This window comes from Oryctolagus cuniculus, chromosome 2 (assembly GCF_964237555.1).
Source record: "Oryctolagus cuniculus chromosome 2, mOryCun1.1, whole genome shotgun sequence".
Taxonomy (NCBI): Eukaryota; Metazoa; Chordata; class Mammalia; order Lagomorpha; family Leporidae; genus Oryctolagus; species Oryctolagus cuniculus.
In genome coordinates, this window is record NC_091433.1 from 98,263,747 (window position 1) to 98,276,698 (window position 12,952).

A 12,952-nucleotide genomic window follows, 5' to 3' on the forward strand; every position below is an offset into this window, starting at 1 on the left:
CAAGATCTCTACGATGAAAATTACAAAACCTTAAAGAAAGAAATAGAAGAGGATACCAAGAAATGGAAAAATCTTCCATGCTCATGGATTGGAAGAATCAATATCATCAAAATGTCCATTCTCCCAAAAGCAATTTATAGATTGAATGCAATACCAATGAAGATACCGAAGACCTTCTTCTCAGATCTGGAAAAAATGGTGCTGAAATTCATATGGAGGCACAAGAGACCTCGAATAGCTAAAGCAATCTTGTACAACAAAAACAAAGCCGGAGGCATCACAATACCAGATTTCAGGACATACTACAGGGCAGTTGTAATCAAAACAGCATGGTACTGGTACAGAAACAGATGGATAGACCAATGGAACAGAATTGAAACACCAGAAATCAACCCAAACATCCACAGCCAACTTATATTTGATCAAGGATCTAAAACCAATTCCTGGAGCAAGGACAGTCTATGCAAAAAATGGTGCTGGGAAAACTGGATTTCCACATGCAGAAGCATGAAGCAAGACCCCTACCTTACACCTTACACAAAAATCCACTCAACATGGATTAAAGACTTAAATCTATGACCTGACACCATCAAGTTATTAGAGAACATTGGAGAAACCCTTCAAGATATTTGCACAGGCAAAGAGTTTCTGGAAAAGACCCAGGAGGCACAGGCTGTCAAAGCCAAAATCAACTATTGGGATTGCATCAAATTGAGAAGTTTCTGTACTGCAAAAGAAACAGTCAGGAGAGTGAAAAGACAACCGACAGAATGGGAAAAAATATTTGCAAACTATGCAACAGATAAAGGGTTAATAACCAGAATCTACAAAGAGATCAAGAAACTCCACAAAAACAAAACCAACAACCCACTTAAGAGATGGGCCAAGGACTTCAATAGACATTTTTCAAAAGAGGAAATCCAAATGGCCAACAGACACATGAAAAAATGTTCAAGATCACTAGCAATCAGGGAAATGCAAATCAAAACCACAATGAGGTTTCACCTCACCCCGGTTAGAATGGCTCACATACAGAAATCTACCAACAACAGATGCTGGCGAGGATGTGGGGAAAAAGGGACACTAACCCACTGTTGGTGGGAATGCAAACTGGTCAAGCCACTATGGAAGTCAGTCTGGAGATTCCTCAGAAACCTGAATATAGCCCTACCGTTCGACCCAGCCATCCCACTCCTTGGAATTTACCCAAAGGAATTTAAATTGGCAAACAAAAAAGCGGTCTGCACCCTAATGTTTATTGCAGCTCAATTCACAATAGCCAAGACCTGGAACCAACCTAAATGCCCATCAACGGTAGACTGGATAAAGGAGTTATGGGATATGTACTCTTTAGAATACTATACCGCAGTAAGAAACAACGAAATGCAGTAATTTGCAACAAAATGGAGGAATCTGGAACACATCATGCTGAGTGAAATAAGCCAGTCCCAAAGGGACAAATACCATATGTTCTCCCTGATCGGTGACGACTGACTGAACACCAAAAAGGAAACCTGTTGAAGTGAAATGGACACTACGAGAAACGGTGACTTGATCAGCATAGCCCTGACTGTTAATGAACAACTTAATACATTATCCCTCTTAGTAGTTTTTTTGTCTGTTCTACTTAATATGACTGGTTTAATTCTGTAATTAATACACAGTTACTCTTAAGTGTTGAAAATTAACTGAAATGTGATCCCTGTTAAACATAAGAGTGGGAATAAGAGAGGGAAGAGATGTACAATTTGGGACATGCTCAAGCTGACTTGCCCCAAATGGTAGAGTTAGAAACATACCAGGGGACTCCAATTTAATCCCATCAAGGTGGCATGTACCAATGCCATCTAGTCCAAGTGATCAATTTCAGTTCACAATTGATCATAATGAAAGGACTAAGAGTCAAAGGGAGCACATAAACAAATCTAGTACCTGTTAATACTAACCGATAGAATAAATAAAGGGGAGAGTGATCCAACATGGGAAGCGAGATACTCAGCAGACTCCTAGAATGGTGGATGTCCTAAACAGCACTCTGGCCTCAGAATCAGCCCTAAAGGCATTCGGATCTGGCTGAAAAGCCCATGAGAGTATTTCAGGCATGGAAAGCCAAGACACTCTGGCAGAAAAAAAAAAAAAAAACACAAACCCTAAATGAAAGATCTCTGTGAGTGAGATCCCAGTGGAAAGAACAGGTCTTCAAAGAAGGAGGTACCTTTCTCTGAAGGGAGGAGAGAACCTCCACTTTGACTATGACCTTGTCTAAACAAGATAAGAGTCGGAGAACTCAAGGGGCTTCCATAGCCTTGGAAACTCATGACTGGTGCATAGGGAGATTACTGATGCCATAAACAGGAGTGTCAATTTGTAAAGTCAACAACAGGAGTCACTGTGCACTTACTCCTCATGTAGGATCTCTGTCCTTAATGTGCTGTACATTGAGACTTAATGCTATAATGAGTACTCAAACAGTATATTTCACTTTGTGTTTCTATGGGGGTGCAAACTGTTGAAATCTTTACTTAATGTATACTAAACTGATCTTCTGTAAAAAAAAAAAAAAAAGAAGAAGAAGAAGAAATTATCAATTCCCAACTTGACTCTCACTGGGATTAAACATGACAATAGGTCTGATCTGATTTCATCATCATTTAAAAATCATCTATTATTTTTCACTTTATGTTTCTGTGTGGGAGCAAACTGTTGAAATCTTTACTTAATGTATGCTAAACTGATCTTCTGTATATAAAGAGAATCGAAAATGAATCCTCATGTGAATGGAAGGGGAGAGGGATTGGGAAAGGGGAGGGTTGCGGGTGGGAGGGACGTTATGGGGGGGAAGCCACTGTAATCCATAAGCCGTACTTTGGAAATTTATATTCATTAAATAAAAGTTAAAAAAAATCTAATATCTCAAGGTATTTTCCTTATCACCTTTTTTTTTTTTTTTTAAATTTTCACAGCCATGTCTTGCAATCATTCGGAACCAGGTAACAACTTATGTAACTCTGCCTTTCAAATAAATAAATCTTTAAAAAATACATAGGGAAAAATAAATTTTCAGAATAATGATTCCCAAGTAGTAAAACACTTGTGAAAAAGGTTTCTTTTCTCCAAACATGTAAACATCATGACACAATTTACAAAAGGATCATGACTTATTTTTAGAAGATCAATGGCAAAGGAAGGTGAAATTTTTGGAAATTTTCCAAAATTCTGAAATGAATCTTGAAGTAGAATTAAAATTATGATAGCTCAATGCTTTTTCACTGACTTTAAGGAGAGATACAATCTATGAATCCTATGACAAACTTTCTCAATGGAAATATGTAGAGAAAATATCTGTAGACTCAAAATGATTTCATTGGGAGTTAGAACTATTGATTATAAATTGGATTTTATCAAAGTACAGAATTTAAAGGGATGACACACGTCCAAGGTCCAACATAGAAGATAGATGGGGAGCTGTAGAAAGTTTGGCAGGCTAAGGTATATAGTGGCCTTATGCAATGGGAATGTTTATAAGGGGGAAAGGGCTGCAAAAGTCACTTTAAATATGCTTATAAGCAGAAATCTTTATCCTATACCATGTGAAAAGAAGAAATGTGACCAACTGGCAAGTTTTTAGCAAACCTGAGCTTGAGTTAAGGGAGACTAGTAATTTTTTTCCCTGATGAGAATAAGTGTCACCAAGGAAATTCTGAAAAATTGTTCAAAAATGTATTCATTTATCTGAAAGGTAGAGTTAAACAGGAGAGAGGGAAAAAGGGAAGAAAAGGGAGGGGGAGATAAAGAGTGAGTGAGTGAATGAGTGAGATAGAGCCTCCAACAACTTGTTCACTCCCCAAATGACTACAACAGCTAGGACTTGGCTGAGCCAAAGCCAGGAGCCAGGAGCTTCTTCTGGGTCTCCCATGTGGGTAGAAGAGGCCCAAAGAATTGGCCCATCTTCCACTGCTTTCCCAGGAGCACTAGCAGAAAGCTGGATGGGAGGTGGAGCAGCCAGGATTCAAAAGGTGCCCGTGTGGAATGCTGGCACTGCATGTGGTGGCTTAACCTTCTATGCCACAGTGCCGGCCCCTTGAACAGGTCTTAATATCCACTTGCTAACTTATCCTTTACTGGGATACGTAAAATTAAATAACAGTTATAGGTCATTTTCTACTAAAATATGCGAGAAAATTAATATATTTCTTGCTATATTTGAAATGTCACAAACACACCGGAAAGTCTAATGAAATTTAAAGATGCATTTTCTTGATATTAATATAAAGATATTATATCAGTATATATTCTAACAATACCAAACATTCAGTGATCTACAGCAAGAAATACATAATTAGGGCATGTGTGTGTGAGGTGTAGTTCTCTTGGGCTAGACTCAACCAGTCTCACTGGGGCTCACTTATATATCTGGAATTCATCTGGATGGCAGCTAACCTAGGATGGCCTCAGCTTTCCTGACTAGGGCTCCTTGGCTCTACATCTGGCTCTATACTAACCGACTCCAAAGAGGAACGCAGTCATGATTTTTAGACTCTAGAAGGCTTGCTCAGGCATACGGTTATGGCCATGATAAAAGATCAAGAGCATGGGTGGAGATGTACAAATGATTTTCCAAATCTCTTCTTCTGTCTTACCTGCACACACCTCACTGTACAAGCCAGGGAATGCGGCTGGTATCTAGAGAAGAGTGGGAAGCCACAAGAATGCTATGTGGCAGCAGACGTGAACAAAGGAAAGCTGAAGAACTGGAGCCATTACATGCAGTCAATATGCTGCTCATCTGAATTTTCTGATGAGTGACTAACATGTTCCATTAAGCAAGTCAACAAAATGTATTTCTATTTTCTTAGAATTTCTTTTTGTAAAAAATTGTTTAAAATATGACAAAGTAATTGTAGTCCAAAACCCTATCAAATAATGCTTCCTATATTCAAATTTTCAGTAAATTATTAGAAATAGATTTATATTCTCATATATATATTCTCTTTCTCTCTCTCTACAGATATATCTCTCTAAATATATATATATAGAGAGAGAGAGAGATAATATATGTGTATATATATATTTATTTACTTGAAAGACAGAATGACAGAGAGAAAGAAAGAAATCAGTCTTCCATTTGCTGATTCACTTCACAAATGGCCACAGTGACTTGGGCTGGACCAGGCTGAAGCCAGGAGCCAGGAATTCCAACCTAGTCTCTCATATGAATGGCAGGGACCCAAGTACTTGGGCCATCATCTGTTGCTTTCCCAGGCACATTAGCAGGGAGCTGGATCAGAAACAGAATAGCTGAGACTTGAACTGGCAGTCTAACTTGGGATTCTGGCATTGCAGGTAGCAGCTTAGCTCCCCGTCCACCATGAGAGCTCCAATATTCTTCTCACATGCCAATATTCCTACTCCAAAACCAATTAAAATCTGTCTTGAAGTTTGTGGGCATCACATCTGTTTTACTTTTTATTTTAATCACTGTATAGCACTTCATATGATGACTTTATACTTTCCAAAGTCCATTTAATCATTTTATTTACCTGAAAAGCAGACACCAACAAAGAGAAAGTTAGACAGAGATCTGTCGTCTACTGATCTGCTTCCCTAATGGCTGCCAAACCTGAGGCAGGGTCAGGCCAAGAAAGAAACCCAGGTCAATCCAGGTCTCACCTGTGGGTAGGAGGGACCCAAATATTGGTGCCATCATCTGCTGCTTCTCAGATTGCACACTGAAAGAAAGGTGGAGTCAGAATCAGGGACAGGAACTGAAATTCAGACACCCCAACATTGGATCAGGCATCCAAAGTGGCATCTTTCATGGTGGCCCAAAGATGTGCCCCTTAAACATTTTTTCCTTGATTTGTCTTATATTTTGTACTACTATATTAATTTTATCCCTATGCATCATTATTGACATTGCATTCCCATAAAATTCTAATATTCAGTGAAAATGGTATACTATTCAGAAAGATACACATTTTCTAGGTTATACAAAATTTACCAAAAATTGATTTGTCAGTTTCTATTTCTAGAAAAGTACTTATTCACAATAATATCACAGCTATTAAAAATATTGAGCTATAAAAACAAAGCTTTATCTTTTATAGTACTATTAATATGAGCAATGGATCTGTCAATGGCATTAGTCTCTGCTCATTGATTCAACTTCTATAGTCACACACCACACCAGCCTTGGTGATGTCTTTTCAAAAAGTTGTTCACATATATCAGAACCTTTGAACATGAGCTGCAAACTGGAGCTTTATTTGTATTCAAAATGAAAATATTATTTCAAAAGACTTTTATTACTTATATCTACACAAAGTCAAACTCTATAATATTGATCCTAATAATGTGTCTTAAAATTCTATTAGGTCCTAGGAAATTGTTTATTCAAAAATAAAAGGAAGAAATTTCCTTAAATATATGTCTGTTAAATTGTCATATGTAAGCAAGTTTCTTTATGTTGAATTCAATTCACAGGTAATGATATCTTGATTATAATATACTTTCCAAAAAATATTTAAACATAATACTTGAATATTTTCAATAAAGTCAAATAATTACAAAGGAATGTTTAGCTATAAGGAAGAATGTAATATTCAGATCCAAAAGCCTACACAAAAATTTAATTAGAGCTGGTACTGTGCTGTAGGCTAAGCCTCCATCTGTGGTACCACATCCCATACATGGGTGCCAGTTTGTGTCCCAGCTGCTCCTATTCCAATCAAACTTTCTGCTATGGCCTGGGAAAGCTGTGGAAGATGATCCAAGTGCTTGGACCCCTGCATGTACATAGGAGATGCAGAAGAAGCTCTTGGCTCCTGGCTTTGGATCAGCCCAGCTCCAGCCATTGTGCCATTTGGGGAGTGAACCAGCACATAGAAGACCTTTCTGTCTCTCCCTCTTTCTGTATGTGATTCTGTCTCTCAAATAAATAAATAAACCTAAAAAATTAATTCTTCAATTTGATGGTCCAATAACATATTTGCACTACAAAAGATTATTCACTGAGGAAAATATCTTAGCAATGTAAACTAAATTTGCTAGGAACTTGCTTTTCATATAAACTATGAAAAATAAAATGCTAAAATGTAATTATATTAATCTGTGTGGTTCCAAATCTTTCAAATCTTTAGATGACCTTGTGTTTTTATTTTTCTTCTTTTCCAGTCAGGTTACTAGATTGTACTAGATTAATCACCCTCCAGATGTTCTTACAAAAGAGTTACTCTTGGGAGAAAGCTATAGGCATAAAACTAAAGAATGCATGCAATTTCATTTTTGAAGTTTGGGTCAGGATGCTACATTTTTATAGTGAAATGTAGATTTATTATTCTGTAGGAGGATCTTGGATGCCATCAAATAGCAGTAGTTCATAAGCACAAGCCAGAACCTCTTGTTTATTTCTTGTTAAAACATTTTTATTTAAAAAGCAGAGTTACAAGGAGTGAGGGATACATACACACACGCACACACACACACACACACACACACACAGAGAGAGAGAGACCAATAATGTCCCATTTGCTGGTTCATTCCACAAATGGACACAAAGATCAGGACTGGTCCAGGCTGAAGCCAAGAGCCCAGAATTCCATTTGGGTCTCCCATGTGTGTGGCAGGGGATCAAGTACTTAGACCATCTTGTACTGCCTTGCCAGTTGCATTAGCAGAGAGCTGGATTGGAAGTGGGGCACCTGGAATACAAACTGGTGCTCCTATGGGAGGCTGGCATTGTAAGTTGTGGCTTAACCTGCTGCACTACAATGCTGGACCCAATCTAGGACCTCTTAAAGCAAATAATTTAAGTAATAAAGCAAGCAAGTGCTATCTTTCATTTTTCTCTCTCCCTCATCCCACTCCCTGCTAACCTAGCTCTGCTGCTTAAAGTTGGAAAAATGTAAATTTCAACTGTACACTGGAGGCTGCTTTAATTGCACTACCTATAAAATCTGACAAAATCTTTTATAATATAGCTGGGCATTGGCCAGATCTTTTTAGATTTCCATGAAATGAAGGACAACATGAAACCAGTAAGCATGCCAAACTTCCTCAATAAGAATCCTCTGTCTTATCTCCAGCATAACCCTGATCCTATTGTCAGTTCTCACTGGAACAAGGTTAGGCCGATTCATGATGGAGAAAAAGTTATTTTAACATTGAATTCTACTGATTATTTCCTACATTAATCCAAATTGGATTTTTCCCATGTGATGTAACAATTAAAGGCAGGTGTGATTCTAAGTGTAAATGAAAGGAACACCATAGTTGAACTTGAGTGTGATTACAAGATTTACCTGCTTCAAAATAACTTATCTATTTACACATTTATCTTGATATCTACAACACCAAATATAAAATAATTTTTGAATTCTATTTTCCAACATTCTATCTTCTCCACCCCCACTAGACTGCTTTCCTGTGTATTCATTTTCTCTCTCTCTCTCTCTCTTTTTTTTTTTTTTTTTTTTTTTTTTTTTTTGCAGGCAGAGTTGGACAGTGGGAGAGAGAGAGACAAAGGTCTTTATTCCATTGGTTCAGCCCCCAAATGGCCACTTAAGTGCTACACCAATCCGAAGCCAGGAGCCAGGTGCTTCCTTCTGGTCTCCCATGTGGGTGCAGGGCCCAAGCACTTGGGACATCCTTCACTGCCTTCCTGGGCCACAGTAGAGAGCTGGACTGGAAGAGGAACAACCGGGACAGAATCCGGCACCCAAACTGGGACTAGAACCCGGGGGGCTGGTGCCACAGGTGGAGGATTAGCCTAGTGAGCTGGCACCACCCTGTATTCATTTTCTATAACTAAAATAGCAAATATCTGCAGACTTAGTGTCTTAGAGAAGCACAAATTTACATTCTGATATTCTGTATGTCAGAAGTCTATCAGGCTAAAATGCAGGGCATATTCCATTCTGTAAACCCCACAAGTCCATTCAAACTGTGGTGAAATCAAGCAATCAAAATTGCAAGCAGCAGTATCCTTCAGTAGACATTAATTTGTACAACATATTTCAGTATCTGAATTCAGGACTACTCAAACTCCCTAGTTTTCTGGCCATTAAGTTCCTAAGGCAAGAATGACTCTCTGGAGATGGGCATGTGGCACAGTAGCTTAAATCACCATTTGGGAAGCCTGTGCTCCATATCAGAGCACCTGGTTTGAGTGCTGGCTACTCTGCTTCTGATCTAGCCTTCCTGATAATATACACTCTGGGAAACAGCAGATGATGACTCAGGTCCTTCCATTACTGCCCACCCATGTGGAAACATGGATTGAGTTATGGGCCCTTGTTTTAATCTGGCACAGCTCTTGCTGTTGCAGAAATTTGAGGAGTGAACCAGTAGGTAGAAGATCCTTCTATCTCTTTACCACAGTGTTTATCACCTGCTATATAACAGAACAAAAATATTGTTAACATAAGTGAATATACTAATTTTTCTATCAATCTATTCTGTATCCCAAAAACCTCCTATAAGTTAACATATCATTGTCCACCTGTGAATAATGCTAATATACTAATTCAATAAAGCACATCTTGCATCATCATAACATAAGGGCATTTTACTGATGAGAGAATCTGTTTATTTGCAAGGAGTTATCTTGATATCCTTCTTTACAATGTATATTTCATGTTCAATTTTTTTCTAAACAAAATGCAGTTTATCCTAGAGTCTATAGAAAACACATTGGCATAGTATTTTAAAATCTACACAAGAAACTCCAGGGAAACTGAAGTTCAAATGACAATAAAATGCCTGGATATAATCATTTGTAAAGCTTTCAAAAAAAATAAAAAGTGGTAGCTACACACTTAAGAGCAATTGAATTAGTGGGAATTCCATTGTTGAACCCTCTTTAGCAATATGTAGTCTTTGAATGCCAAATATCCATAGTGTAAAAAAAAATAGTTGTAGATACATTAAATAACTACATCCATGTCGATTGGAATTACTAGAAACAGTAAACAAGATAACTCTACGGAAAGATAACAGTATCTGGAACAATAGAAACTGTTTTTATGACTATATCTCTTTACCATAACATGTATTTCTAGTCTAAATTCTTGAGACCAGTTGAGAAGAATCACATTGAAGAGTTGGTATTAGGGCCAGCATTGTGGTATAGCAGGTAAAACTGACACCTGTGACACCAACATCCCCTATTGGTGCCAGGTAAAGTCCCAGCTTCTCCACTTCATTTCCAACTCCCTGCTACTGCACCTAGGAAGGCAGAACAGGGCCCTAGGAGACTCAGATGAAGCTCTTGGCCTAGTTGGAGCCATTAAGGCCATTTGGAGAGTGAACAAGTAGCCTCTTTCTATCCCTCTCTTTCTCTGTAACTCTGCCTTTCAAATACATAAATCTTAAAAAAAAAGTTGGTCTCAATTATAAACAGCAAAAAAAAATTTTTAAAGTCCACACAAACTCAAAATCTGTACTACTTATGTTGACCTCATCTAAAACCTTCAAAAAATATTCAAAGGAACACAAGTTTTCTCCTCTTTCTTATATAATTACAAATGAAACCTTACATTCTGTGACCTTACTGTGGCCAAAGCACTTGGCCAACTCAAGATGGGCCTTCACTCCTGAGGCTTCTACTTCACATATGGGCAGGCAAATTGCTTCTCACCTGTGTCAGTTTGCCATCATCTGGACAGTTCATCTGAAGAGGCAAACCACCTTTCACAGCCTCTCCACCTACAGCTAAAAGGGTTTTTCCCTGTATATGTTCTCTTGGGGACTATCACATGAGAATTTTTAAAAGATTTATTTATTTGTTTGAAAGTCAGAATTACAGAAAGCAAGGGTCAGATAGAGACCTTCCATCCAGCTGGTTCATTCCCTAAATGGCCACAATGGTCAGGGCTGAGCCAGGCTGAAACCAAGAGCCAGGATCTTCATCTGGGTCTCCCATATGGGAACAGGGGCCCAAGTACTGGGGCTACCTTCCACTGCTTTCCCAGATACATTAGTGTGGAGCAGCCAGGACTTGAACTGGCACCCACAGGTGATGCAGGCTGTTGCAGACAGCACAGCTGTAGTCCCACATGAGAAATTTTAAAGTAGGTCTTGCCACACCCTGGATAACTACAGATGGGACTTCTTTTCCTGGAAGAGTCAGTCTGAGGAAAAACTTTAGCTGCTAAAGGAGAAAACCCAGGAATGGGGGCAATGGGAGAGCCTGGTACCATCTGAGCTCACCATTGGCAGCTATGGAGTTTGTTCAATCACTGAGGTACAAGACATATGACAGCTGCTTTGGGCACCTGAGAAAGCATCATCAGCTTTTGTCATGAGGACATGGGCTGGCTGATATCTACACATGACTCTCTCTGAGATAGGCACAGAAAAGTCATAAAGTGAGAACCCACTTTCTCTTCCACTTCTGCCACTGTTTCACCACATCTCTATCTGTTTGCTGACCCAGCTGCACAAGGTTTGTTTTCCCCTGCAGAGTGACATTTAGGTGGGTTCTTTGAAAGGGATTGTCCTTAACACTTGGAAATGCTGGCTGTATTTACTGGCAGGATTGATGGGTACAAAGGTGGAGATCAGCAGCATCATGCAGCACACTGATTGCTTGAGCCTTGGGGAACTTGGAGGAGAGACACTGGGATCTTTTCTTCCTCTGAATGGTGCAGCAGTGTGCAGCTTGGACATATCAGAAAATGACTTTAAATATTTGGTAGAGGGTGTTGGTGCAATCATATTGACACTTAGGGTTCAAAGTCTGAGTGGCTCACTTGGTTAATCCTCTGCCTGCAGTGCTGGCATCCCATATAGGTGCTGGGTTCTAGTGCCAGGTGCTCCTCTTCCAGTCCAGCTCTCTGCTGTGGCCCAGGAAGGCAGTGGAGTTTAGCCCAAGTGCTTGGGCACCAGCACCTGCATGGGAGATCAGGAGGAAGCACCTGGCTCCTAGCTTCAGGTCGGTGTAGTTCCAGCTGTAGCGGCCATTGGGGGAGGGTGGACCAATGGAATGAAGTCCTTTCTCTCTGTCTCTCTCTCTTACTGTCTAACTCTATCTTTCAAATAAATTTTAAAAAGCATATAAACCATTCTGAATATTAGAGAATTCTGAGAAAAAGAAATGTACTGTACATAAAGGAAGAGCACATTTAGACAGCAACAAGATGGATACACTGTGTATCAGGATGGTTATACTTAAAAATAAACATTACAAATGCTTTGCAAGGATAGAGTAGCAGGACATCTCATTCATTACTGGTGAGAATGCACCATGAGACAGATGCTTTATCAGACATCTTAACATTTTATTAGGAATCCAACACCATGTCATACACCATATGTGTTCTAATATATTTTCACAGTTGGTGTGAAAACGTATGCCTTGATAAAACTGATGTGAAAATACATATAGCAGCTTTATTCACAATGGTTAAAACTCATATAAAACCAAGTTGTTCTTCAAAAGTTAACCACATAACCAAACCTTCAAAGTGAGTGGAGACCCTGGGAAGAGAACAGGAGATGAAGACACATGAGATGCTTAGGATGTAGACATTTAGCATGGAGACACAAGAGAAAAGCCTAGGCTACAGTCATAGGGGTTCTATATGCCTAAGGAAGACAATGACTTCAAGCCAAGGGCAGAGAGGTATCTAAAGCCTGCCATGAGCTGGAGGCACAGGCAATGAAGTCACTCCATGGTAGTAGGAAAATACTCTGGAGTAGGGAAGCAGATAATTGATGGGAGATCAGGGCTTCATGCAGAGGGGCTGGAGGACATGACAATTGGCTAGGGATTCAGGCACAGATGGACACTCAAGGAAAGATGTGATGGAGGGGCTGGCATTGTGGTGCAGTGAGTTACACCACAGCCTATGATGCTGGCATCTCAAATGGGTGCTGGTTTGTATGCTGGCTGCTCCCGTTCAGATCCAGATCCCTGCAAAAGACCTGGGAAAGCAGTGGGAGATGGCCCTAG

The 12,952-nt window shown here is 39.3% G+C and overlaps 1 protein-coding gene across 1 annotated transcript in view; it reads right to left on the reverse strand.

Annotated features, from left to right (window-relative positions):
• Positions 1-12,952, reverse strand: part of LOC127488447 (uncharacterized) — a 74,285-nt gene that overhangs the window by 59,010 nt on the left and 2,323 nt on the right. Inside the window, exon 2 of the mRNA XM_070068657.1 lies at positions 5,671-5,729. Coding sequence (XP_069924758.1) covers positions 5,671-5,707 — 37 coding nt within the window. The 5' untranslated portion in view covers positions 5,708-5,729. The remainder of the gene's footprint in view (positions 1-5,670; positions 5,730-12,952) is intronic.